This window comes from Chenopodium quinoa, unplaced genomic scaffold, assembly GCF_001683475.1.
Source record: "Chenopodium quinoa cultivar QQ74 unplaced genomic scaffold, ASM168347v1, whole genome shotgun sequence".
NCBI lineage: Eukaryota > Viridiplantae > Streptophyta > Magnoliopsida > Caryophyllales > Amaranthaceae > Chenopodium > Chenopodium quinoa.
The window spans coordinates 81,298-105,284 of NW_018744348.1; the positions used below are offsets into that span (position 1 = coordinate 81,298).

General features: G+C 35.6%; 3 protein-coding genes across 3 annotated transcripts; 1 reads left to right on the forward strand and 2 right to left on the reverse strand.

The window, feature by feature from the left end:
- LOC110696273 (GTP-binding protein ERG-like) lies at positions 1-8,293 on the forward strand. The gene is made up of 8 exons (XM_021873554.1): positions 1-737; positions 1,334-1,423; positions 4,745-4,890; positions 5,769-5,927; positions 6,021-6,087; positions 6,635-6,742; positions 6,922-7,061; positions 7,958-8,293. The coding sequence occupies exons 1-8, from the start codon at positions 207-209 to the stop codon at positions 8,040-8,042; spliced, it is 1,326 nt and encodes a 441-aa protein (XP_021729246.1). The 5' UTR covers positions 1-206; the 3' UTR covers positions 8,043-8,293.
- Positions 8,294-10,679: 2,386 nt separating this feature from the next.
- Positions 10,680-13,496, reverse strand: LOC110696274 (probable nucleoredoxin 3). The gene is made up of 4 exons (XM_021873555.1): positions 13,270-13,496; positions 12,217-12,369; positions 11,566-12,045; positions 10,680-11,429 (listed from the first exon to the last, which is right to left on the reverse strand). The coding sequence occupies exons 2-4, from the start codon at positions 12,316-12,318 to the stop codon at positions 10,857-10,859; spliced, it is 1,155 nt and encodes a 384-aa protein (XP_021729247.1). The 5' UTR covers positions 12,319-12,369; positions 13,270-13,496; the 3' UTR covers positions 10,680-10,856.
- A 689-nt stretch (positions 13,497-14,185) lies between these two features.
- LOC110696319 (pollen receptor-like kinase 4) lies at positions 14,186-20,000 on the reverse strand. Its single transcript, XM_021873611.1, has 3 exons — positions 19,168-20,000; positions 15,713-16,327; positions 14,186-15,233 (listed from the first exon to the last, which is right to left on the reverse strand). The coding sequence occupies exons 1-3, from the start codon at positions 19,829-19,831 to the stop codon at positions 14,563-14,565; spliced, it is 1,950 nt and encodes a 649-aa protein (XP_021729303.1). The 5' UTR covers positions 19,832-20,000; the 3' UTR covers positions 14,186-14,562.
- Between the last annotated feature and the right edge of the window lie 3,987 nt (positions 20,001-23,987).

Consider the following 23,987-nt stretch of genomic DNA (forward strand, 5'->3'; position numbering starts at 1 on the left):
ATCCCCTAAAAGGCTAAAACCCTACAGAAACCCCAAAACACTGGACTCCATTCTTCATTTTCTCAGATTGCCATAATTTTTCTCCATTATATTTCTGTAACACCCATGTGAAGTTTCATCAATATTCTTATCAATTGAAATAATCAATCTTTCTGCAATACCCATTTATGCAGGTTGTTTAATTCTGCTTTTCAATAAAACCCCAGATGAAATCTTTGAGAGTTCTAAGAAATTTGTCATCTTTATCTTCCAAACCCCCCAACAAAACCCATTTCAATCCCTCATTTTTGTGTCAATTTTTCTCTGCTCAATCCCAATTAGATCAACCAACAACCTCTGAAAATGAAACTGACAATGAAGCTTCAACTTTTGACAGTTCCCACTTCACTCTCCCATCAGAAAACACCCAAAAATTGAACCCCATTAAGGTGGAACCCACTTGGGATGAGAGCTTTAGGGCCAAGGTCAAGAGTAAGGTGTTTGGGGAAGAAGAACCCACAAAGGGGAAATTGAAGATTAAGAAGAAGGAGAAGGTGGGGAAAGGCGAGGAGGTGGTGGAGGAGGAGGAAAGGAAGCGGGTGCTAGCTCGAGCGCTACTCGAGGCGGCGCTCGATGCGCCCGATGAGGTTGATGAGGAGGAAGAGGGTTTGGAGGTGAAGGTGGAGGATCAGAAGTCTTTGTCAGTTGGAATTATTGGGGCTCCTAATGCTGGTAAATCAGCACTGACTAATTTCATGGTTAGTCTTTTGCTAATTATGTTTGTTATTGAGGTTTTTTTCAAGTTAATTTTATTTCTATAGTAGTGTGATTTCTGTAATTATATTTGTTATTAACTTATAATAGCAATGAGGTTTCCGGTGCTTTGAATAATTGAATGTCTTTCTAGATTGTAAATTAGGGTGCCTCTAATATGTAGAATTGCATTGTTGAGTCATTGTTTGCTTTTATTATAAGGTATTCAATGCATGGGAATGATGGAGTTTAACAAAAAATGATACTTTATGTGTCAATATAGTTGCATTACTTGTAATTGGTCCGTGCCTTTTGATTTAAAAATCTTAGAGAATGGATGTTATTGACTGTATGAGAGCTTGAGAAAGTAAAGGTTTAAGAAGTTTATAGATAATAGAGAAAGGAAGCAACTTTTTATCTGTTGTAGTTGTTCATAGAACAATCATTTTATTCAAATGTTGGAATGTACATGTATCCTTATGGAAGGAAGGTCTAAATGTCATTGGAATTACATATGATTTTTGTTGAAAATGTATTTATCCTGGCTTAAATCTCCCTGTTGGTTTTAATGCAAATGGATGTTTCTTTACGTGTATTGCAGGTAGGGACTCAAGTTGCTGCTGTTTCACGTAAGACAAATACGACTACCCATGAAGTTTTAGGGGTGATGACCAAAGGAGATACCCAGATTGTATGTTATGTTCTCTAATTGCTCAAATAAATATAGTTGTAGATGCTGCTTTGCCCTATCTTTATAAGATCTGATAACCTCACATGATTGTAATTCTAGAGTATCTTTGAGAATGAGATTCATTTAAACTCATAGAAGTGCACAGCTGCACACATATGACGTGCTAGTTAACTTGCCAACTAACCTTGCATGTGCCAGACTCATACCTTGCCTGATAAAGAAGGTGGTTCAGGCACAGGGCCACACAGCCCTCCGTTCACCAGGAAGGCCCCGAGCTTTAAAACTGAAGCCCTTTCAATAGAGAATCGAACTTCTATTTTTGTTGCTTACTAATTGCAAAACATGTTGCATTACGCAATATATGTAAAATCAAGGGCGGAGCCAGGGGGGTTGGTGGAGGCCTGGCTCCCCGTGGCCCAACTGGTGGCCTTTTTATTTTGAAGGCTGGCCCCCATAGATATATACAATAAAGGTGGACTCATATCTAACTTTGTAGTGTATAGCTTAGTGGTTACTGGTTAGAGTGGATTATGTAAACTCTTATCACAACAGGTCTGGTGTTCAATTCTTGTGGGTGTTACTTTCATGTATTTTTTTTTTTTTAAAAAAAAAAAAATTATTTTTTCAAGTACTATTTTTTTTTACTCTATATTTCTTTTATCCCTTCAATCTTTCTTTTTATTTGTTTATCAATTGTCTTGATTTCAAACTTTCTTTAATTATTTTTCCTATATTCTAATTTACTAAATTAGTAAATCGCATAACTTTTTGTAAAATTATTCTTTATTATTTTATTGATTTTTGTGTAAATGAAACACAAGAGCAATACAAAATATAAACTGGAAGGACATAGGAGGAAATCAAGCCTATACTCTTATATCGTACACAAATCCTTCACCTTAATCAATGAGGCAACACCTCATAGGTTGTAATGTTAATTATTTTGATGAAATATTTTATGTTGCTTTATAAAATATAGTCAAATCTAATTTATAATATCACAAATACCGCTAGGAAATACAATACTATTTTACTTAATTAATCTTGGCCTCTCCATATTTCAATTCCTGGTGTCACCGTGGGTAAAATCAATTATGGTGAATAAATGGAGGATTAAAGGGAAATTCTACATGGTGGCCTTTCAGATTGAAAAAATCTGTTTGATGGAAACTTTTTTTTGTCCATAGTTTCCTAATACTACCTCTGTTTTTTATTAGTTGTCATATTTTGACTTTAGCACTATTCACACACCTCCCTTTGATGTGATTTACATGTGAAGAAAAATATAGTCAAGTGAGATCTTGTTAGATTCGTCATATTGTATATTGTCCAATTATGAACTTTTTATATTTTTTTGCTTATCGCTAATTAAAGACATAAATGATTGAATTTGTGCATTGGCTGACGTGAATAAAAAAACGTGTCAACTAAAAAGAAATGGAGGAAGTATGTTATAAATCTATTTAGTGTCCTTTTTCATTAAATGGCTAACCCTTCTGATTTTGGGTTAATTTTTAACCCTAATTCCCTAAATTACTAACCCACACCACCACCGTCCACCCACACCCAAAACTAGCACTTTCCCTCCATTATTCCCTGTCAGCCCGCTCCCTTCCTTCATCCCCTCAAACATAGCAGTTTAACATCCCCTTCATTCGCTGCCTCGCCTCCCTTCATTCACCCACACCAACAACGCACCACCGTCACAAGTCGCTGCCCAGCAAAGTCAAGCCAACACCAACCCACGACCGCTGCACAAACAGCGCCTGCCCTCAAATTGCAACCCACCACTTTTTCTTCCTCAATCGCTGCTAAAGTAAGCTTCAATGGAGGGTATAAAAGCTCATAGTACGGTTCAATGGAGGGGAGAAAGTGGTGTGGGTTATTTTGGGGGAAGGGGTGGGATGATTTAGGTGGTTGGGGTGGGTTTTTGGGTGATGGGCTTGGTATCTGGTGAAGGGGTGGATTCGGGTGGTGGAGGTGGCCGGGTTTTCGAGGTGGTGGGATTTGTTTTAGGTGAAATGGGTGGATTCGGGTGGTGAGGTTGCTTTTGTGGCTGGGTGGGTGGGTTTTTGGGTGGTGGGGTTGGTTTCGGGTGAAGGGATGCTGGGATGGATTTGGGTGGTGGAGCTAGCAGAATTTTTTGGGTGGTAGTGGCTTAGTGGGTGGATGGTGGTGGGGTCAACGGTGGCGGCAACTTAGTGGCTGGATGGTTGTGGTGGCTAGGTGGTGGTGTGGTGTTAGCAATTGATTTAGGTTAAGAAATTAACCATGAACCAATGGGTTAACTATATTAATGAGAACTAGTTTTTTGACCCGTTCGATGGACGGGTTGTTACTTGGGTTAATTATTTTCATGTATAGGTTTGCTTTTCAAAAGTTGAAACTTTTGATATAATATACGAGTAAATTGTTTCATTGCTAAAACTTAAAGAAAAAAAGAGTCAGAATAGAACTGTGAAAGAAGTCGAAAGAATTTGGTTAGGTGTACCATATATACATGAACATTGTGGGATATGAAATGTTATATTAGTTTAAGTTATATTTTAAGTCTAGGAGATGAAAAGACAATTTTTATTAAAATTTACATGTTTATGTAATGTGTACTAATTATGGTGGAAATGAAACACTTCATTTTCTTCCTTGAATTTGCAAGTGATAGAATGTATAAAGACTTAACCAAAAATATCAAGGGAGGTGACATGTGATATATGGGGTAATGAGTGACTTGTGATGACATGTGTCATGTGAAAATTTTTTGGTTTGTTTTTTTAAACACTAAAGTATAGATATGCGCACTACATAGAGTTAATCAAATGTAAAGGGTCACTAGAAATTATGGCCAAAAAAAGTTTCCACCAAATAGAATTTTCTAATCTTGAAGATTACCATGTAGCATTCCCCATGATTAAAATATGAAGGTGGTCTACTGATTCCCTTTCATAAATTTTGCTTATTTTGCTTATTTTGCTTTATAGGATAAAGGCCAAAGGGGCACCTTTGTAACTTCTGTGTGGGTCAATTGAAATTAGTATTTTTGAAAATGATGCTTTAGATGGCATATTTGTATCTTGAGCATGCAGTTCTTGCTCTTTTATGAAGTGGGGACTAGGGACTGTCTTTGGTGGAATTTTTTTTTAACTCTTATGATTGAGGGCTCTATTGATTACTCTTTCCTGTATCTTTAGATCTTGGCTTTATTGTATCAATACATATAATGATATAATGTTGCATGTTATTTCTTCTGCAATATTTTTGAAGGGGCATCAAGCCAGATTTTTTAAGGCATGTGTCAGTATTATATGCTAATTTCCTGTACAGTGTTTCTTTGATACCCCAGGACTGATGCTTAAGAAGAGTGGATATCCAGCAAGGGATATCAAAGCTCGTATTGAATCTGCCTGGAATTCAGTTAATCTATATGATGTGCTCATAATCATCTTTGATGTTCATAGACATCTTACTAGGTTAGTTTTTGGTTATAGTTTATAGAGAATTTTTCCCGTTCTTTTGACTGCCATCCAAATTCTTTGTTATAATGTGTACGTTGCTCTCTGCCAATTTTGCTGAGCTACTCCAAGTTGGATTAATCGTAATGTTTTAACTCGTTTTTTCTGAACTTCCATTCAGTTTGGGCATAGGGTTTATGTAACTGATACACTGATTTAGTCTAATGCATATATGACTTCTGTGACTAGTTATGGGTTTGTTCTCATTTTTTTTTTTAAATCTTGAAATGTGAAAGTATCACCAGGGGATAATTCTACTTCAGTATTGGATTCTTCTAAAATCTTTTGCTCCACTTGTATATTGCTTCCTTTGTTCTTGGTAATATGTAACTCTCAATAATCTCTAATGTGCCTAAATGTCAGTCCTTAATTCTTCTTAGTCTTGCTAGAATGTTTGAAGCAAATTATATTATATCAGTAAGGTTTTTCGAACCTACTGAGATGGTGGATGCCAGTAATTCTTTTCTTGCATATGTTTTCTTTTGGTAATTATCTAAGTATGATAAATCTGGTGCAGTTAACTCATAAAACTTTATACTTCATATAATATTGCTACTGAGGTAGAGATTTGTTGAGGTTTTTCTGGCATCTGATGGTTTTCAGCTTATATCTGTCTATTGATATTTGATCACAGCTGCAAAATTTAATTGATTAAACTTGTCCAATATGTGACATTTATTGCAATGATGTGTGATGATAACTACATTTGTGTTCTTCATGGTGTTCCATATGTATGATTCTTCATGCATGCCTGTTCATAATTCTTTTATCTGAGTTCACAAAGTAAGTCATAACTTATCCTTAATTGATCATTTTAATCTGTCCTTGATTCTCAGGCCTGATTCAAGGGTTATTAGACTAATAGAGCGCATAGGGTCTGAACCTAATACAAAACAGAAGCGTATTCTCTGTATGAATAAAGTTGATTTGATTGAAAAGAAGAAGGATTTGCTGAAGGTTTCTGAACAATTTAAGGATTTGCAAGGATATGAAAGGTAGATTTACATTTTTTTTATTGCTTTGTATATATATTAGGTTTTAGTTGTGCAGCAGAAAAGCTGGTTTTCTGATTTGCTATGTTCTATTAGGGTTTTCATGATATCTGGGCTGAAGGGTTCTGGCGTAAAAGATCTTTCTGCATACCTGATGGAACAGGTACCTCTTATACTTTTTCATAATAAATTTTGTGTTAATGCTGCACTTTTATATTGGCTACAATGAATCTTGCCTATAAGAATTTTTTTTCGTGCACACATCCTTTTACCTTTTCATTTCTAAGAACTTATATATCAAATCTTAGGGGGTTTAGTGGCATAAGTTCTGGTTAGTTGAATGCTTGGATCATTATGGGTACACTAGCATGCTTAGTTTCACTCTTGGAACTTCCCAGAACAAGGCTCTCTGTTACCTAAGCAATAAAGATTTTTTCCCTGATTCTGGTTGATTCTATTTTGATGTGCATTGTATATACATCTCGTGACTGTGAGTTTGTCTTTTTTCTTGTGGTGCTTGCACTGCTTGTTATTCTATATTTTTGAAATTTAGTCGTCTTTTAAGTAGGTTTCCTTTTGTGTCAAAAAAAAAAAAAAAGTAGGTTTCCTTACCTCCCGACAGTATTCTAGATGGATATATCTGCAATTTGGAGTGGCAGTGTCTTATTTGCCAAATAAAAATGCCTTATTGCTGCTTTTTGACCCTGTAGGCAACTGAAAGACCTTGGGATGAAGATCCGTTCACAATGAGTGAAGAAGTTATGAAAAATATATCCCTGGAAGTAGTCCGTGAGAGGTTGTTAGATCATGTGCATCAGGTAGTGCATTTCACTTCTCTACATCTTTTTATCTGATTCTCCCTTGCATTATTATTTTTTTTCTTGTGTTGCATTTTTGAGTTGGAAATATGGAATTGCTAAGCACATTAGACCAGTGCTGTATATCAGAGATTTTTAGAACTTATCAATTAATTCGTTTTATTTATATTTTTTGGCAGGAAATCCCATATGAGATAGATCACCAATTGGTGGACTGGAAGGATTTGAGAGATGGATCGTTGAGGATTGAGCAACAATTTTTAACTCAAAAAGAAAGTCAACGCAAGATACTTGTGGGGAAAAATGGCTCAAAGATTGGGTATGTCCTCTAAATTTAGTTTCTGTTTCTAATATTACTCTGATCCAAAGACAAGGGTATGTCAACTTTTTTGATACGGGAATAGGGGACTTAGTTAACCTAAGTGGAAGACTGGAAGTAGTAAATCAACATAGGTAATTGGGTATGCCCCATGCTTTTCAAGTTGGATGAATGGAGCTGACTGCAGCCTTTATCGCCATTCTGTCTTTTGGCATTCTTTTCTTTTCATTATTTCTTTTTCGTTTGCATGTAACCGAGTATCCAAATAAGTATTACTTTCCTGAAACTCACTCAATATCCTGACAACTGACAAATGACAAGCACCTTCCGTAACAGCTTCTATTTTGATATATTCTTGTGCTGGCTGACAAAAGTATTACCTGTTTGAAATAGTTATCTGCAAAGAAGTAATTTTGTTGTTGCCACAGTTCAGTCCTCATTAATGTTTTTGAGGATGAGTTGATGTAAAACCTTAGTGATGAACTGCTAATTCAAAGCCCTGAGAATAATATATCCCTTCTTACTGATTCTTTTCCTAATCAAAATATTTTGGCCTTTTATACCCTGTTTACTTTAGGATTCTTGGTTTTGTTCTATGACTCACTTTCTTATTTTGGAATCTAATTTTGTTAAATTTTACTGAATTACTACTCCCAGTGGCTCCAGATCAGGTTTCAGTTTTAAGAACCGTTTGTACCCAGTTCTGATTTCAGTTTCAAAATTTTGACCTGATAGTGTTACTCGTCCTAGTTTTTAAAACAATTGCTTTGTATCGAAGTCAGATTTACTCTACTTCAGCAAATTAGATGGGTCTGCTTGACCTAAGTTATCTTTCCTGAGAACATTCCTGTGTATGCACTGAATACATGTGTATTGTTCATGTGATTTGTCATTAGGAGGATCGGTATGGAAGCAAATGAGCAGCTAAGGTCGATTTTTAAGAGAAATGTCCATCTCATCCTGCAGGTTAGAGTAAAATAGCATGGATTCTGGAGGCTCTTATACTTTTTGTTGTATATATATCAAGCATTACTGAAGTGTTATGTATTTCATTTTTTCAAGTCAATACATCAGTTATAGGTTTATATTTTCTCTATTTTTTGACTTGGAAACAAGTAGGAGATAAATGTATCTCATAACCATAGCTGGGAGTTCCCTTGTTCATTTTCTGTAACTTTTTATGCACAAAATTTTGATGAATTTCAATATATCAGTTTGTATTTGAACAAGTATGATTTTGAGTGATTCCTTTAGCAAGTCTTCACAAACTTAAACTTCCCATAGCTTCAAATCTCAGAGACATCCTATCAAAATCATAGTAGAGTAGGTATTAAGTTTTTGGAAATTTTGTCAGAAAAAAATCATTTATGACAACTTTTTTGTTGGAAAAAACCTTATAAAAAATTTTTTGGCAACCAGATTGTAAAATATTTTTGTTGAAGACAACAAAAACTCTAATTACCCTATTTATCCTTTAATTTTACCTAATTAGCCTTTAACTCTGAATTAATTAATTATACTAAATAAAAAAACATAAAACACCCTACCCCTAGCTTAGCCACCCCTTCCCCCCCTTCCCCTGCAGCAGCCGCAGCGGCCAGAATCGGCCCCGCCCCTACTACCTGTCGTCTGCCTCCCCCTTACCCCGCGCCGACGCCGATGCCGCCCTTACCCTGGTTCGTCGGGAAGTTTCACCTTCCAATAGAAATCGCACGAACAAATCGCAAATTTCGCCGGCAAGTTATCAAAACAAATCGCTCAAACTTCGGACCCTTTGAATCTCAATTTTGGAAGAGCTTTAAGCAATTCTAATGAATGCCCAAAATCCTAGATGACGAATCACCTTTCCTGAAATGGGTTGTTGATTGCGGCGATGATGGTGGCCACTCTATTGGGTGGAATTTTTGGGCTAGCGTTTAAGAGGGTAGTCGCAGCGAGGGTAAAGGGGAAAGGGAGGGGGTCGGTTCGCCGGTGGAGGTAAGTCAATGGGGTTGGGGGTTCTAGGCAGAGGCCGGGGATGGGAGAAAGGGTTGCTGACTTGCTGCCGTGGAAGGGGGATCAATGAGAGGGTGGCTCAAATTAAACTTGCTTGACTAGACAAGTCAAGAACAATACCGCACTTTCTCTCTCTAAGTCTAAGCCATCTCTATCCTTTAACCGCCTCCACCGCCTCCCTCTTTCTCATCCCCTGCTCGCCGGCGAATGGCGCGTAGCCGTCGCCGGCGAGCCCATCCCTATCGTTAGTTTTCTTTTTTCCTGTTTAATTTTTGTTTTGTTGGTCTTTTGGTGAAGAAAACAGTGGAATTGCAGAGTTGGTTTTCCTTTGCCTTCTTCGGTGGTTTCGTCAGCTTCGTTGTTGGCTTAACGAATCAAGAACCAAAGGCTATTCTTAACGCCGCCGTCGAAAGGATTTGATTAATTAATTTCCCGACGGTAAAGGTGAAGTTAAGGCTAGGGTTTCCTCGCGTTTCCAAGGTTAATTAGGATTCGTGAGGGGTTCTTATTGCGGTGCTCTTGAATTGTTCTTGGTGGTAAGGTTTGGTTCTACCGGTGAAGCTTATTCGGGTTCTCTAGCCTTCCTGTTACCTCCCGTAGGTTTGGGTGCTTGTGTTCTTGTTGTATTTAATTTGCCTTAGTTTAGTTATGTTGTTCAGTTGTTTTGGTTGTTGTTTTTAAATAATTCTCTACCTCTGCTTAGTTATGAGTTAGAGTTACATGGTTTAGTTATCGTTTTGGAAGTTTACGAAGTGTTCCCGTTGTCTTTGGAGCCTTGTTGGTCGGCTTTAAGGGTTGTTAGTTTAAGCAATCCCTTATTAGTTGGGTTGAGGGTCCATCTAGAGGCCTTGTCGGGATGTGAATATGTTCCCCTGGTAGTTAACACAATTTTCCAGGGTTGGAGTTAGTTGCGCAGGTAGATGTTTTTCCCTGCATATGGAGTTTGCAGGAGGAGAGTCATCTTGAGGGAAGAGTTTTGTTTGTTGCTCTTGTTGCTTGGTTACGGGATGATATAGGCATTCATGCAATTGCAGTCATCCCTTTGTTAGTTTTGGTGATGGCAAAATCAGCCATCGTTGTTAATCGATGTCTTGTAGGAGGCTACCCATCTTTAATGTTTGGGTTAAGCAAAGTCCTCCAATTTCTTGCATCATCTCTTGATAGAGGTGCAAGAAGAGAACCTGCATTTGGGTGCATGTCTTCTCGAGTCATTAAAGCATATGACTCCATTGGTTTTATTCCCAAACTCCTAGGATGCAGCTATGGTTTTCAACCCCTAGGAGTGGAATTGTGTCAAAGCTCAAAGGTTCGTTCGTCAGCAAAAGGGTACATTCAGCTTCCGGTTCTTACGTCTCTCAACAACTTCCGTCTTGAGTTTGCTTAGGTGTCAGTGCCAATTTCGGTTTTCTTCGATGTTTATGTCCTGCGATGTTGGTCCATCTCGACTATCACGGTTAATTTGGCTTCTCTTGGCCCACAGTTTGGATGTGGTTCGATCCTCTTGGTTGTCTAGGCTCCGCAGCTATTGCTATGCTGCACGACTATTTCAATATTGTGTAATCTTCGTTCTTCCTCTAAAGGTAGGTAGCAAGCCCCATTTATCTTGCTCTATAGTTCTAAGTGTCAATACTAAATTCTTTTGTCAATATGTGAATTACAAAAGTTTTGCCATAAAGAATAGTATAGAAGGTTTATGCACAGAGAATCTCTGTGCGTATATGAATATATGATTGTGACAATTATTTATGTACGAATAGTCTAATGTTGTATCTTGGCTATAGAGGCTATCTTTTATTCATCCTATTCCACACACTTTGGATGAAGGTCATAGTCGCACACATCACAGGAGAAAGACCAAAACCTTCCTTGCTTTTTGCAAGCATCACAAACGTAAGCCTTTTCCATGTCTAATTTAAGCTCATGTACGTGCTTCGGGTCTTGAACTTTATAGGGAATTTTATCTCCTTCTTTCCTTAGAGAGGCCTCGATTCCTGCAATTCGTGGTTCTGTGAATGGGAATGCCATGGCTCCATACATGGAGATCATAGCCCTACCATTGGAGCTGATGGTTTTTCCATCTGGTCCAATTAGTACAAGGGTTGGTATACCTTTTATGTCGAAAATCCTTTTAAGGTCTTGCCTGGTTTTATCTTCGTATGGAATAGCAGGCCATGGCATGGAAGATAAGCTGCAGTTGAATTCATCGTGATCCCTATCAGTTGATATGAAGATTACTTCGAATGGTTGGTTTAGGATAGTTACAAGCTCCTTGTAAGACTGAATAAGTTGTGAGGTGAAATTTCGAGCAGGAGGGCACCAATGAGCTCCAAAATACAAGCCTATTGTCTTACCAACCAGCTCTGACACCAGTATCTGCGTAATTAACCAAACATGTCCTTATTAGACGAGGAAGAAATGTATGTACAAAAAATAAATTTAGGGGAAGAGGAATGACTTGAGCTCCTATCAATTAGTTAAGAGCTCCTAAAAAGACTTGCTACATATATACCTTTCTCCCATTTCTCGAAATGAGATAGTCCCTTCCAGCATGTGCCAAAAGCTCTTCGATTCTACCACCTCGACGCTTTCTTTCATCCATTGCTCTTAATTCATCTTTTCTTTCTCTTGTAAATGGAAAGGCATCAGCACCATAATCCTCAACCAAACTAACAACATTATCTTCAACAATATTTCCATTGACATTGAGAGGAATCAGTGCTGGGATAAGATTAATGTTGAATAGACGAGTTAGTCGTGTACAGAGGTTTAAATTGAATGGAACAGCCAGCCAGGGCATTGTTTCAAGATGCTTAGTGTATGCTTCTTCATCTCGGTCAGAGGATACAAATACTATCTCTAGATTTTCTCCAGTCTTCTTCAGAGAGTTGTACATTTGTATCAGACTGGGGGTAAAGGCTTTGCAAGGCCTGCACCAGTTGGCTGAGAAGAATAGACAGACTGTTTTCCCGTCTATAGCGCTCCATAGTACCTAACCAGCAAGTTATACTCCTTAGCAACTTACAAAATATTGCCTTTGCTAACCTTTTGAGGGAAAGTTGATGGGAAATATAAATTAAGCTTTAGAAATCATGTTAAGAAGACATAACAAGAACAAAATAACTAAGACTAGCATATAGTAACTAGTCTACAGAAGTAATACCTTTCCACTAGCAGATGTGAGGAACTCAATACCTTCAGAAGCTAATATCTTTTTAAACCCATTTTGGCCAACAGGCACGGCATGATGATCAGGTCCAGCCATGGCAATAGGAACTAATTCTGTTCTTGATACTGTTCTCGTGTCTGTTAGGCACTTAATCATCAACAGAAAGAAGCAAAATTTACAGATTACATTAACCTCATAGGATTTTATAAACTTCAACCGTAATTATTCAAAAAATATGTTGATTCTAAATATGCAAAGTAGTCAAAATGTGGTGAAAAAAATGTTTGAAAAAGTCTGCCAGGACATTCAAATTTGATTTAAGGGGGTGATTATTGTTGTGGTTATTTTGGTTGAGAGAAAATCTCAAATTTGGTTGGTTAAAAGTCAAAGTAAGATTATTTTTTTGGTTGAGACAAGCACAAGAAGTTTAGCACTTTTGGGGCTTACAGTACAGTATATATTTTCCAAACATCAATATCAAGTTTTATGAGGCACAAGCTGTCAGATAGATTTGGATAATTCAGAATTAGATACCCTACCAGGTATACTTTATTTCTTTGTTTTATGCAGCGCAGTACTGTACATTATTCCCTTCATCTCAAAATAAACCACACTTTTTTATAATTTATTATACTCCGTAAGATTGAATTCTGATTTCTAACCATCAATATTATTTGAAGTTTGAACATATTAATGGTCAATATGATTGAACAGGAAATTTATCTAGAGATTAAGGGAGTACTGTCTTATAAATCCTCTTAAACTTTGTCAGCAAATTGAAACCTTTCCAGCTTATCTGAAACACAATTATTCATTATTCTTTTAGGAGTTCAAATAGAAATACAGCTTATCTGAAACTAAACCCACTCCACAAGACTCAGAGACAAAGATGAAGAAAAAAAAGAGAAAAAAAAAACATATATATACAGAAATCACAATTTAACTCAATAAACAGAAAATTTAGACAAAATGATAGAAAAGATGAGATTTTTATGCAAAAAGAATCAATATTTACCATAAAAAGAAATTAGAGATTGAAGGGTATACCTCAAATTAAATGGGGTGGTGAAGAACTACTCCTTTGATGAATATCAGCAAAGAAAAGCTTGGTCCCAGTATATAGGAAACAGAGAAGATAATGGATACGGAGTATTATTTATTTTGGGACAAAGTGACCAAAGTAAGTAAGGCAAGTTAAAGCTTGAGCTTTATTTATTTATGTGATAAACTGACTTGGGAAGTTGGTATTGTTTGGAATATCCGAATTTATGGCTTTGTTTCAATCCTATTGCGCGTCTTTATTGTTCTTTTCCAATTTAGAGTGTGTTTTTTAGTGAGAGAATTGAGCATGAAAAGGACTGAGAAGATATTACAAGGGCAATCGGGATTCGTTTTGGGTCATATTCGAGTGATGAGTAATACTGATTATATTTGAGTTTGTTTATGTTTAGTTTTTTTTTTCCAATTAGCAAACATTAGTCCGGTAATTTTTTCCGTTATTGGTCAACTTCACTAATGGTCATATTTTGGGTCTAAGGAGTTCACCAATGATTATATCATCGATTTTTTAAATTTAGAAAAAGGTAATGAAATAATATTATCCTACTCTGTAGTTCTTTTGTCAAATGGTCTGACCCAATGTTGTTAGTAAAATGAGTTAAAATCAATCTTCATTTCTTGACTTTTGGGTTTTTTTATTATTATTATTATTTTTTAATTGTAAACTCTATAACTTCTAGTAATAAATTATTGTTGTTTTTTTTAACTTATATTAATCCCGTTAAACAAATTATTTATGGTCTGACAATCATTTTTCTTCAGAATTGGTGAAAACAGAATTTAGGGAAATAAAACATAAGAGATGGAATTAATCTAAATAAAATATACTGCTTTATGTAAATATAAACTCATTAAAAAGCCATAATGATTTACAGAAGTAACAAATAAAAATTCCCTACAGTATATATATATTTTTAATAAAACTAGCTGTATGTATCATGTTCTAGTACAAATACTCTGTAATTGATACCTCTATTTCAAACCTCAGCCTAATTAGAAGAAAGGAATTTAAAGCTTTAAAGTAAAATTAACAATTAAATGGATAATTAGAAACAGCAAAAATAAAAAATAAGGTACAATAAATTTCTCACCTTTTGTTTTACATCCAACTATTCAAGTATGCTGCAAAACTAACATGAATTTTTGAATATAAAACTGCTACCTCAAATTTCAAGTATACTCGATCCCTTTGTCCGGATTCAGTTGTCACGTGAGTGTTAAATCCAAACCACGGGATTACTACTACACGTACGTATTCCATGATTATTGTTAGTCCCTAAATCAAACAACTTCTTCAGTTGTTATTGAAGCTATTCTTGAATATGAACTTTCAGAAGAGAATGATCTTCCACTAGGAAAATCAGCTAAATCATCATTATCCATATCTTTTAATTCCTCGATTTTTTCGACTGCATCTCTTAAACTCCATCTTTTCTCTTCATTCCATTCACAACACCACATTCCAATCTTCAACAACTTCAACATTTCACCCTTACAACTTCTTGATGCTCTCATTTCCATATCGAACATTTCACTGGACCATTCTTCCTTAATAACGGAATCAACCCAAGTGGCTAATTCGTCGTTCCCACCTTTTCCGTGCTTAAGATAATTTGCTGGGAACTTCCCTGTTAAGATTTCTAGTATAAGTATTCCAAGACACCAAACGTCGGTTTTTTTGGTTATGGTGTTGTTTTGGGTGAACTCTGGTGACTTGTACGCGGCCATGACTTGTTCACCGTGTTCTTTGTTGATCAATGGTGTGAATGCATAGTCCGATAACAAGGGTTCGAATTTGTCATCGAGGAGTACATTGGATGATTTAAGGTGTCCGTGTGGTAAGGCGAGTTCGGCTAGCTCCCTGTAGAGGTATGCTAAGCCTCTTGCTACTCCCTTGATAATCTTTAACCTTGTAGACCACCTTAGTCCTGGTTGATCCGGAGTACGCTTTCCTACATAATAGATGGTAATATATGAATACATGTGTATTTAATGTACATTGTAAAATATGAATAACAATTTAAGAACCTTTCTTAGGCATTATTCCAATCTATATAACTTGCACTAGATATGCTCATGATTCTTGAATTAAATCAATAAGTCTTGTATAAGATTTATGAATGGTCCAAGTGTAACATTTTATGAAATTTGGGATAATCTACGCGGTGACTTGATCGATTTATGATATAATTTTGACAAGAGTTGTCTTATATGTATAGATTAATGAATCGGCCTTTAAATGCAATAATGCAATTAGGGCCCATTATATATGCACGTCACAATTCATAATTAAGCTATACATACTGGCATGTCATGACACATAAATATGCCGTTTTAAGCTAAACACAAATTATATAACCAAAAAGATTCAACTAGGATGTGTAAAAAGAACATGAAAGAAATTAAAGCAACATTAATTAGGAGAACTTACCATGAAGATGACTAGCCAAGCTACCATTCTCCACAAAATCAGAAATAATAAGCTTCTCATCCCTTTTATGAAAGAAAGCAACTAAAGGAAGCAAATTAGGGTGTCTTAATCTTCCAAGCTTCTTAATCAACTCTTGAAACTCTTCTTTTCCAACATTATTCATTTGCCTAAACCTCTTAACCACAAAAGTTGGTCCACCTATAATTGCTGCCTTATAAGATGATCCAAAACTTCCACTCCCTAAAACTTCAGCTGAGGCCTTAAGTAAGTCTTGCATCTCAAACTTTTGCCTATCATTTCTTAAGAAACAAAGCTTTCCATTGTCACTTTTCTTGTAACTTGTTGGCCTCTCTAGAGCCCTTGCTTGGTTGTTTGGGTACAAATCGTTCCCGCCTTGCTTTAGCTTGGCTTTCTCATGTGGTAGCATCTCTACATCCCTTGCAGTGATTTGCTTGCCGGTGTTTGTGCCCCGGTACTTGGTTAGTACTATGAATACCCCGGTCATGAACAACAATAGTGCAACGGTTATCACAATGATTAACACCATGGATAAAGAGTTCTTGTGTATTGAAGGTTTACATGCTGGTAATGGACTCCCACACAAGCCTGGATTTCCTGTTTTGTCATATCAAATACAAGGAAATTAAATACAAACTTCTACCTCAATTTGTTAGGATTAGTTGTCAATTGTCACATCGTCTCAATCCTCATAATAATGAATTAAAACATAATTATTTACTTATACAAAGACATTTCGTAATAACGTGTCAGAAATCCACATATAATATGGAAGAATATGTGCCCTGGTCTATCAGTAAGGACTAAGAATGGTATTAATACATGTAACAATTGTCCGAACACTAGGATGAGAAAATTTTTACCTTTGTTTCTCATTAATTTTTAGGAAAATTTGCGAGAAACAACCTTTTAAGTTTAACATTTTGCGAGAAACTATCTTTTAAATTATTTTTTGTTAGAAACTACCAATTATAATTTTTTTTTGTGAAAGACTACCACTCAATATTTTCCGGCCATTGACTATCTATTCCGACGTTGACTTGCACGTGCAAGTCACGTGACTAATAAAATCCCTATTTTCCCCAATTCTATTAACGAATTTGCCCCCTTTTGATAATTCCTCTCAACCATCTTGCATTTCCCAAGCCAAAAATTAGGAACACCATCCAAAATCATAGCATAAACATAAACTTAACTTATATATTTATCCCAAATAATTGATAGATATTACATACCAATCCATCACCGCACATGGTAATTGTTTTCTTACCAACTACAATAGCTAAGCTAAGATAGCATCACACTAAGCTATGATTTTAATAACAGTAGCACTAATAACAACGAATATAACAACACTAACAAAAAACCATTCCAAGTTCAGATTGTTTTGTCCATTTATCTTGGCACCAAATTTACATGATAAAAATCTTCTACATGGTGTCCTATTCGCAACGGGAATTCCACATCCGCATCTAATTTTGTTCCCATGAGACATGATAGCTGAATATTTGGTAAAAAACTGTAAAATTTCAGAATTTGGGGGAAAAAAAACCCGATCTACTTGAATTGAATCGGTTGGGGAAAATAAAATTGGGGAATTGGAGCTGATGAAGGGTGACAAAAGGGAGGGAATTCGATAATAAAATTGGGGAAAATAGGGAATTTATTAGTCACGTGTGCAAGTCAACGCTGGAATAGATAGTCAATGGCCGGAAAATATTGAGTGGTAGTCTTTCACAAAAATAGATAGTCAATGCCGGAAAATATTGAGTGGTAGTCTTTCACAAAAAAAAATTTATAATTGGTAGTTTCCGACAAAAAAATAATTTAAAAGGTAGTTTCTCGCAAAATGTTAAACTTAAAAGGTTGTTTCTCACAAATTTTCCTAATTTTTATGGTCATTTTTTTTTAGATAATTAATTCTTTTAACTCTAAACAATACAATTATATTATTTGATGTAGTAAATTACCAAGTTAAAAAGAGTTAAAGATCTCCCATTCTAATTCATTTAGACAAAGTCAAAAACTTGATGGAGTGCATGAAAATTGGCAGTTTTTTTTTTTTTTTAATTATTGACCATATAGCTAGATTCCTAGAATATATCTTAGTCAAGATCTTTCAATTATTGAAAGCAAAATACTTAAATGAAATTATAATTAAAAATGAATAAATGAAAGAATAAGTTTGCATTAATAAGGAGACGGCCTACGTGAAATGAAAATGAACCAATTTGAAAGCAACTTAAATAAAATCAAATTAATTTTTGGTACGTGTCCCTTAATTTGTTGTCATAAGCATATGAACGTTGAGGTGCGCAAATAAGTTGGTCAAGTGTTTGACATGGGCAATACATTATTTGATGTCTAAACGTGCCCACAACTACTAATTTATTTTGCATCATATACCATTAGTGATATGTATCATAATCAGTTGTTTAAGATGATTATTAGATACCCTTTTAAAATCGACATTCAATTCTATCTAAAAAAAAAAAAATACGCCGGGTTACTATTTGAACAATATAATACTCCGTATAATGACATTTTTATATTAGTAGAAACGCCGTGTTTTTTTTCAAGGGAAACACCGTGAAAATTTGTATGTGAAAGTATCAGAAGTAAAATTGTTGCTAAGGACATAGGACAGTAAATAAATAAGGGTAATAAAATTTGTGTGTGTGTGTGGTTTTTTTTATTTTTTTTATTTTTTTTATATGTCTTAATTTAAAAGGCTGCTTATTAAAAACACTACCTACGGACTACTTAGTCTAGCTAGCACACGACCTTAGAAATGTTTGTTATAATAGTTATTTTTGGCAAAAATATATAAACTTCAAGATTTTATTTGCTCTCACCACTAAATATGAAAGTATGGAACTATATATTTTTAGGTGTTTAGAGAGCCACAAGGGTGGGGTGAGAATCGATCCTAAGATAACCTGAAATTAGGAGGAAAACTCTAACCACTTGAGTTATTCCTTACTCTCTCAAGTATGGAACTATATTGAGAGACGTAATGAAAAGTTCAACATTGATAATTTCATAGCTAGATCGCTAACCACCCATCGCTAAATGATCATAAGACAATAAACTTGTGTAAAAAAAAGTCATGTATCATCCTTTTAAAATTTGGAAAAAATAATACCTTTATCCCCAATTCTTTTTTTTTTCCCCAAAAATTTATGTTTTTGATATGAAAATTTGTATCATGGGCATTATCATAAATCCCTCTCCCCAATCTCACATAAAACTCATCATTTTTTTATCACTAGTATACTAAACAAATCATCAAAATTAGAGAGCATATTGAACCCATAAATAAGTCATTAAAGTAAGTTAAAGAGATGAACCCTTAAATTACGTTGCTTATTATTATAAGCTTTAATATATTGCAAGAACTAAAACATAACCAAAAGTAAAAAGAGAAGATTACTAACCCAAATATGTAGAAGTATTCATGTGAGCCAAAAAAGGAGGAACTTGACCATCAAAATAGTTGTTTGATATATTAAACACCTTCAATTCAGAGGACTTAAAATTTGGAACATGCCCATAAAATTGATTATTCTCTAAAGTCACCTCTAATAACATAGCCAAATTAGCCAAAGACTTAGGCACATTTCCTGTAAACGAGTTATTAGCCAAATGCACCTTCTTCAACACGGCCATATGTTCAAATGCATCATCATGAATTTCGCCTGAGAAATTATTGTACGAGAAAAACACCGATCTAAGCCTTCCTAGCTTGTTTATCGCCGGAAATGGACCGTCCAAACTATTATTCATAACACTAATAGTCCTTAAAGTTGACAATTGAGCTAGTGTGTCAATATCAATAGTCCCCTTTAATTTCATATTCTCAAGTTGTAAACCAAATAACGAACCTCTATTACATATAACGCCTACCCAATTCCTTGTGTTGTTTGTACAAGGTTGGACATTCGACGTCTCCCAAGTGCTTAGGGCATCGGTGTTCAAGAGGGATTGCTTGAACTTGAGGAGGATTTCGGCATCATTAGCTGCCTCAACTTGTAAGATTACCATCACCCAAAGAAGAAAAACAACATTGTTTAGCCAAATGGTCTTATGGTAGGCTAACATTATTGTTTTTCGAGCTTGTTACAACTATGTACTATAATTTTGTGGAGTTTTGAACATTTGGATGAAGAAGAGAAAAAGAAACTAGAAATGGGTTTAAAGGTATAGATGAAATAGTGCTAAGAATTGACCTTGGAATTTAGAATTGGTTATTGAACTTGGATATGTTGTTCGTTGTATGTTGTTCTTGCTATTTAGCATATTATTAGCTGTTTAGGCCGGCTTTATAATTAATAGTTTAGATTATATGATAGTTGTTGCTGTTATGATCTTGTTGGTTGGTAAGTTTTTCATCTTAGTCTTGATTAATTAGCATTGATCATTTTAATAATCATGTATTATATAGAAGATTATAGTGAGGTAATCATTTATAGTCTTTCTCCACGAACACTTAAAGGTGTATGTGTTTCCATAATTTTTTTAGTTTTATTTTGCTTTTTTAGAAGTTCCTTGTGTGAAACATTCTCATTTAAATATTTTATTTTCATTTTTCTTATTTCATTTTCTCCAAATGAGCAAAAAAAATTATTTTTAGGTGCACCTACTTTAGGGTGCATGTAAATCTCCACTTTGAGAGTGGAGGTCCCTTATCCCCCCCTCCCCTCTTCCTCAACTCCTAAAAGATTTAGCGTGATAATTTAGTCATGTCAACCCATGCGAGGTTCTAGTCCGACCAGGCAATTCTCTTTACCTAGAATTGTCTAAAAATTGTCCGTTTAAATACAATCCGACAAAAATCAAAATGACTTGAAAAAATAGGTTTGCACATTTGATTTGTATGGATACAATTAGGGGTGTACAAAAACTGGTCCGGACCTGAAAACCGACCTGAACCGGACCTGTTGGGACTGGACCTGATCCGGACCTGTGGATTCAGGTCCGGTCCCGGTCCTTGAAATTCAAGGATTCCGGGTTTCAGGTCCGGTCCGGGTAAAACCCGGAAATTTCAGGTGCGGACCTGAAACCGGTAAAACTACTTTTTTATATTTAATAAGATTAAATAGGTCCATAAACAGGTTCAAACAGGTCCATAACAGGTCCAATCAGGTCCATAATAGGTAAACATGGGCACGGGTCGTGCCTGGCCGTGCCGGGGTGGGGGCCGTGCCGTGCCGGCTCTGCGGCGGGCCGTGCCTGAATTTGGCACACCCCAGCCCACGGCACGGCACAGCCCACGTGCCTTTCGGGCCGTGTCGTGCCCGGCCGGGGGCCAAACCGTGCCAGTCTTTTATTTTTTTATTTTTTTTTAATAAATGAAAAAAAAACGAATTAAACAATATATATTTTTTTTAGTACAACTTAATATATGTGATTAATTTATGTTTATGTTAAATGTTAATGTTAATATATTTTGTTTTCATTTTTTGAACAACTTTATTTTAATTTAGGTTATATAAATTATTTATCTAATTAATAATTATGTTTAAGTTTATTTAAACAAATAAAAACAATTTTATTAATTTAGCAAAAAAACAACAATGCATATAATAAAAAAAAATACCAGTGCGATAATCCGAAAACACAAAAAATTGAAGAATAACTTATTTTATTATATGACGGTAGCCGGTACGAATGTACGATAATTCAATAATAGAAAATAAGTAATGATAATTAAAAATCGTACAATAGTGTATGAATAATGAATAACTTCATTTATTATACGGAATACGAAGTTCGATAATACAAAAAGAATACAATAGTGTATAATGTAAATATGTAATCATGTAATTATTATTGGTCGTCTTCGTCTTCGCCTTCGTCTTCTAGAGGTTCAAGTTCATCCGCCAATTGAGTTGATTGAGAAGTATGAGAACTAAAAGAAGTCGACGTTCCTTCATCGTCGTCGTTTTGTGCATAAGTACGATCTTGAGAACGAGTTTCGGCATCCAACCAATCCTTGAAGCAAACACACATTTCAAGTGTTTCGGGTTTTATTCTTGTTCTTCTATTGTCTAAAACTCGTCCCGGCGCACTAAAAGCTCTTTCGGAGGCAATGGAGGAGACTTGGATTGCAAAAATATCACGAGCCATTGCCGACAAAATTGGATGTTTCACGGTTTGTGATTTCCACCAATCGAGGATGTCGAGGCCAAACTTCTCTTCATCGTCCATGCCTTTCATGAAGTCGTAACTTAAGTACATTTGCAACTCCGAAACATCGCTTTGTGTTCTCTTACTTGATGATGATTCCGTACCTGAAAACTTGGACATCATGTTAGCAGCTTGTGCAAATAAACCTTTGGCCCGTTTACTTACATTTTTGGATGTTTGAGAAGGGGAAAATCGAGACACGGTTCCATATTTACTTTCATAAACTCTATATAAAGAAAAAAAATCATTTGTCACCTTCCTTTTAAAAGCTTCAACATCATCTTCAAAATTCATGTTACTATAATAAATATCAATTAATAAAAAGGTGCCATCATATTTTTGCCTAGGATCTAAAATAGAAGCAAAAATATAAATCATAGGAATGTCGGTGTAATATTTACGCCATTTTTCCTCCATGGATGGAAGATATCCACGATAAACATGTTGAGATCGGTGTTCCGCAAAAAGTTGTGCAAGTAAACATGCATTACTAAGAAAAGAATGAGAACAAGGATTATATACAGAAGAAAAACAATGTGTCATACCATATAGTAATTGTAAAAACTGCATATATTTTTCACAATTAACCCAATCATCTTCTAGCAAAGCATTTTGTGGAAATTTCATATTATAAAAAAGTGTTAAATGAACCTTGTACTCGATTGCCCGACTCAACATTTCATAGGTGGAGTTCCACCTAGTTGGACAATCTGGTGCTATTTTTATGGTTTTTATCCGTTGTTGCCTGCAAAAACCTTTCCATTCTTGATATCTCATGTTAGAGCTATTAATAGACATAATAACATTCCTTATTTTGTGATAAAATGGACCAATTGCTTGTGTTCCATCCTTCACACACAAGTTAAGAACATGACAAATGCATCTAACATGAAGTGCATCTCCATCTAATATAACATCGGTCAATTGGTTTTTGACCAAATTCGCACTATATGTCATAGAAGTTGCATTATCGAAAGTCATTGACATGATTTTATCCCTAAGACTATATGCATCAATGGCTTCCATTAAATGATGTGAAATGTTAAGACCGGTATGAGGGTATTCAAGCATTTTGAAATGAATGATGCGTTTTTGTAACATCCACTCATTATCTAACCAATGACAAGTAACACATAAATAGTGGAGTCCGTAACCACCATCCCATGCATCGGCGGTTAAAGAAACTCTAATAGGAAGATTAGCTAATTCATTTACTAATTTCAATTTGTACTCTAGATAACTCTTCATGGCAGCAGATCGAACGGTTTTTCGGGAGATTTTTTTGTGTTTTGGTTGTAGTGCTCGGTTAACATAGTTGTTGAAGGCATCATTTTCGGCGAAAAGAAAAGGTTGTTCCGCATGTACAATCATTCTCCCAAGTTCATCCTTATCTCTCTCGTAATCGTAAATGAAGCCTTGTGGATGGAATTGAGAAATTTTGGGTTGGGTTGGATCACTAGATGGTCCACCACATTTTTTTGTATGTCTATTAAGGTTTCCCGTCCCTCCCTTGGTATCGGCCGAGAAAAATTTACCACAAGTCCGACACTTGGCCTTTTGTCCATTTTTACTTAATTGATAATGTGACCAAACTTCACTCTTTCTTTTGGTTTGAGCAAAATCCTCTTCGGTACACCACTCTAATATGTTAGGATTTTGGGTGTTGGGCATTTGGGTGGATGGTTCACTCGACCCGGAGGCTTGTGTTTGGCTACCTTGGGAAGGAGGAGGAAAAGGAAATTCATGTTGTTGAAATTGGCTTTGTTGAAATTGGGTCCAAGGAGCCATATCATCCATTTTTTCTTGCCCTCCCGTGTTTTGGGGATGAAAGAAAGGGGTGAAAGTGTTTGGAAAGGGCATGTTAGGGGAGGGAAAGGGCATGTTAGGGGGGGCATAGGCATTGAAGTGTTTGGATTTGGTGATTCCCTACGTTTTGACTTGGCTTTTCTAGAGGAGGAGGAAGCGTTCGGGTTTGATGCCATGATTAATTAATAATAATAACAATAAAAGTAACAATAACAATAATAATAATAATACAAATAACAATAATAATAACAATAAAAGTAAC

Coding starts and splice junctions, on each gene's coding strand:
- LOC110696274 (XM_021873555.1), bottom strand. CDS start 12,318: ATGGCTGGACCTGATCATCATGCCGTGCCTGTTGGCCAAAATGGGTTT. Junction 12,046..12,216: donor TCACATCTGCTAGTGGAAAG/GTATTACTTCTG, acceptor CTTGCTGGTTAG/GTACTATGGAGCGCTATAGA. Junction 11,430..11,565: donor TTTCGAGAAATGGGAGAAAG/GTATATATGTAG, acceptor TTAATTACGCAG/ATACTGGTGTCAGAGCTGGT.
- LOC110696273 (XM_021873554.1), top strand. CDS start 207: ATGAAATCTTTGAGAGTTCTAAGAAATTTGTCATCTTTATCTTCCAAA. Junction 738..1,333: donor CAGCACTGACTAATTTCATG/GTTAGTCTTTTG, acceptor CGTGTATTGCAG/GTAGGGACTCAAGTTGCTGC. Junction 1,424..4,744: donor CCAAAGGAGATACCCAGATT/GTATGTTATGTT, acceptor TTTCCTGTACAG/TGTTTCTTTGATACCCCAGG.
- LOC110696319 (XM_021873611.1), bottom strand. CDS start 19,831: ATGTTAGCCTACCATAAGACCATTTGGCTAAACAATGTTGTTTTTCTT. Junction 16,328..19,167: donor GAATACTTCTACATATTTGG/GTTAGTAATCTT, acceptor ATGACAAAACAG/GAAATCCAGGCTTGTGTGGG. Junction 15,234..15,712: donor CTTGGCTAGTCATCTTCATG/GTAAGTTCTCCT, acceptor TCTATTATGTAG/GAAAGCGTACTCCGGATCAA.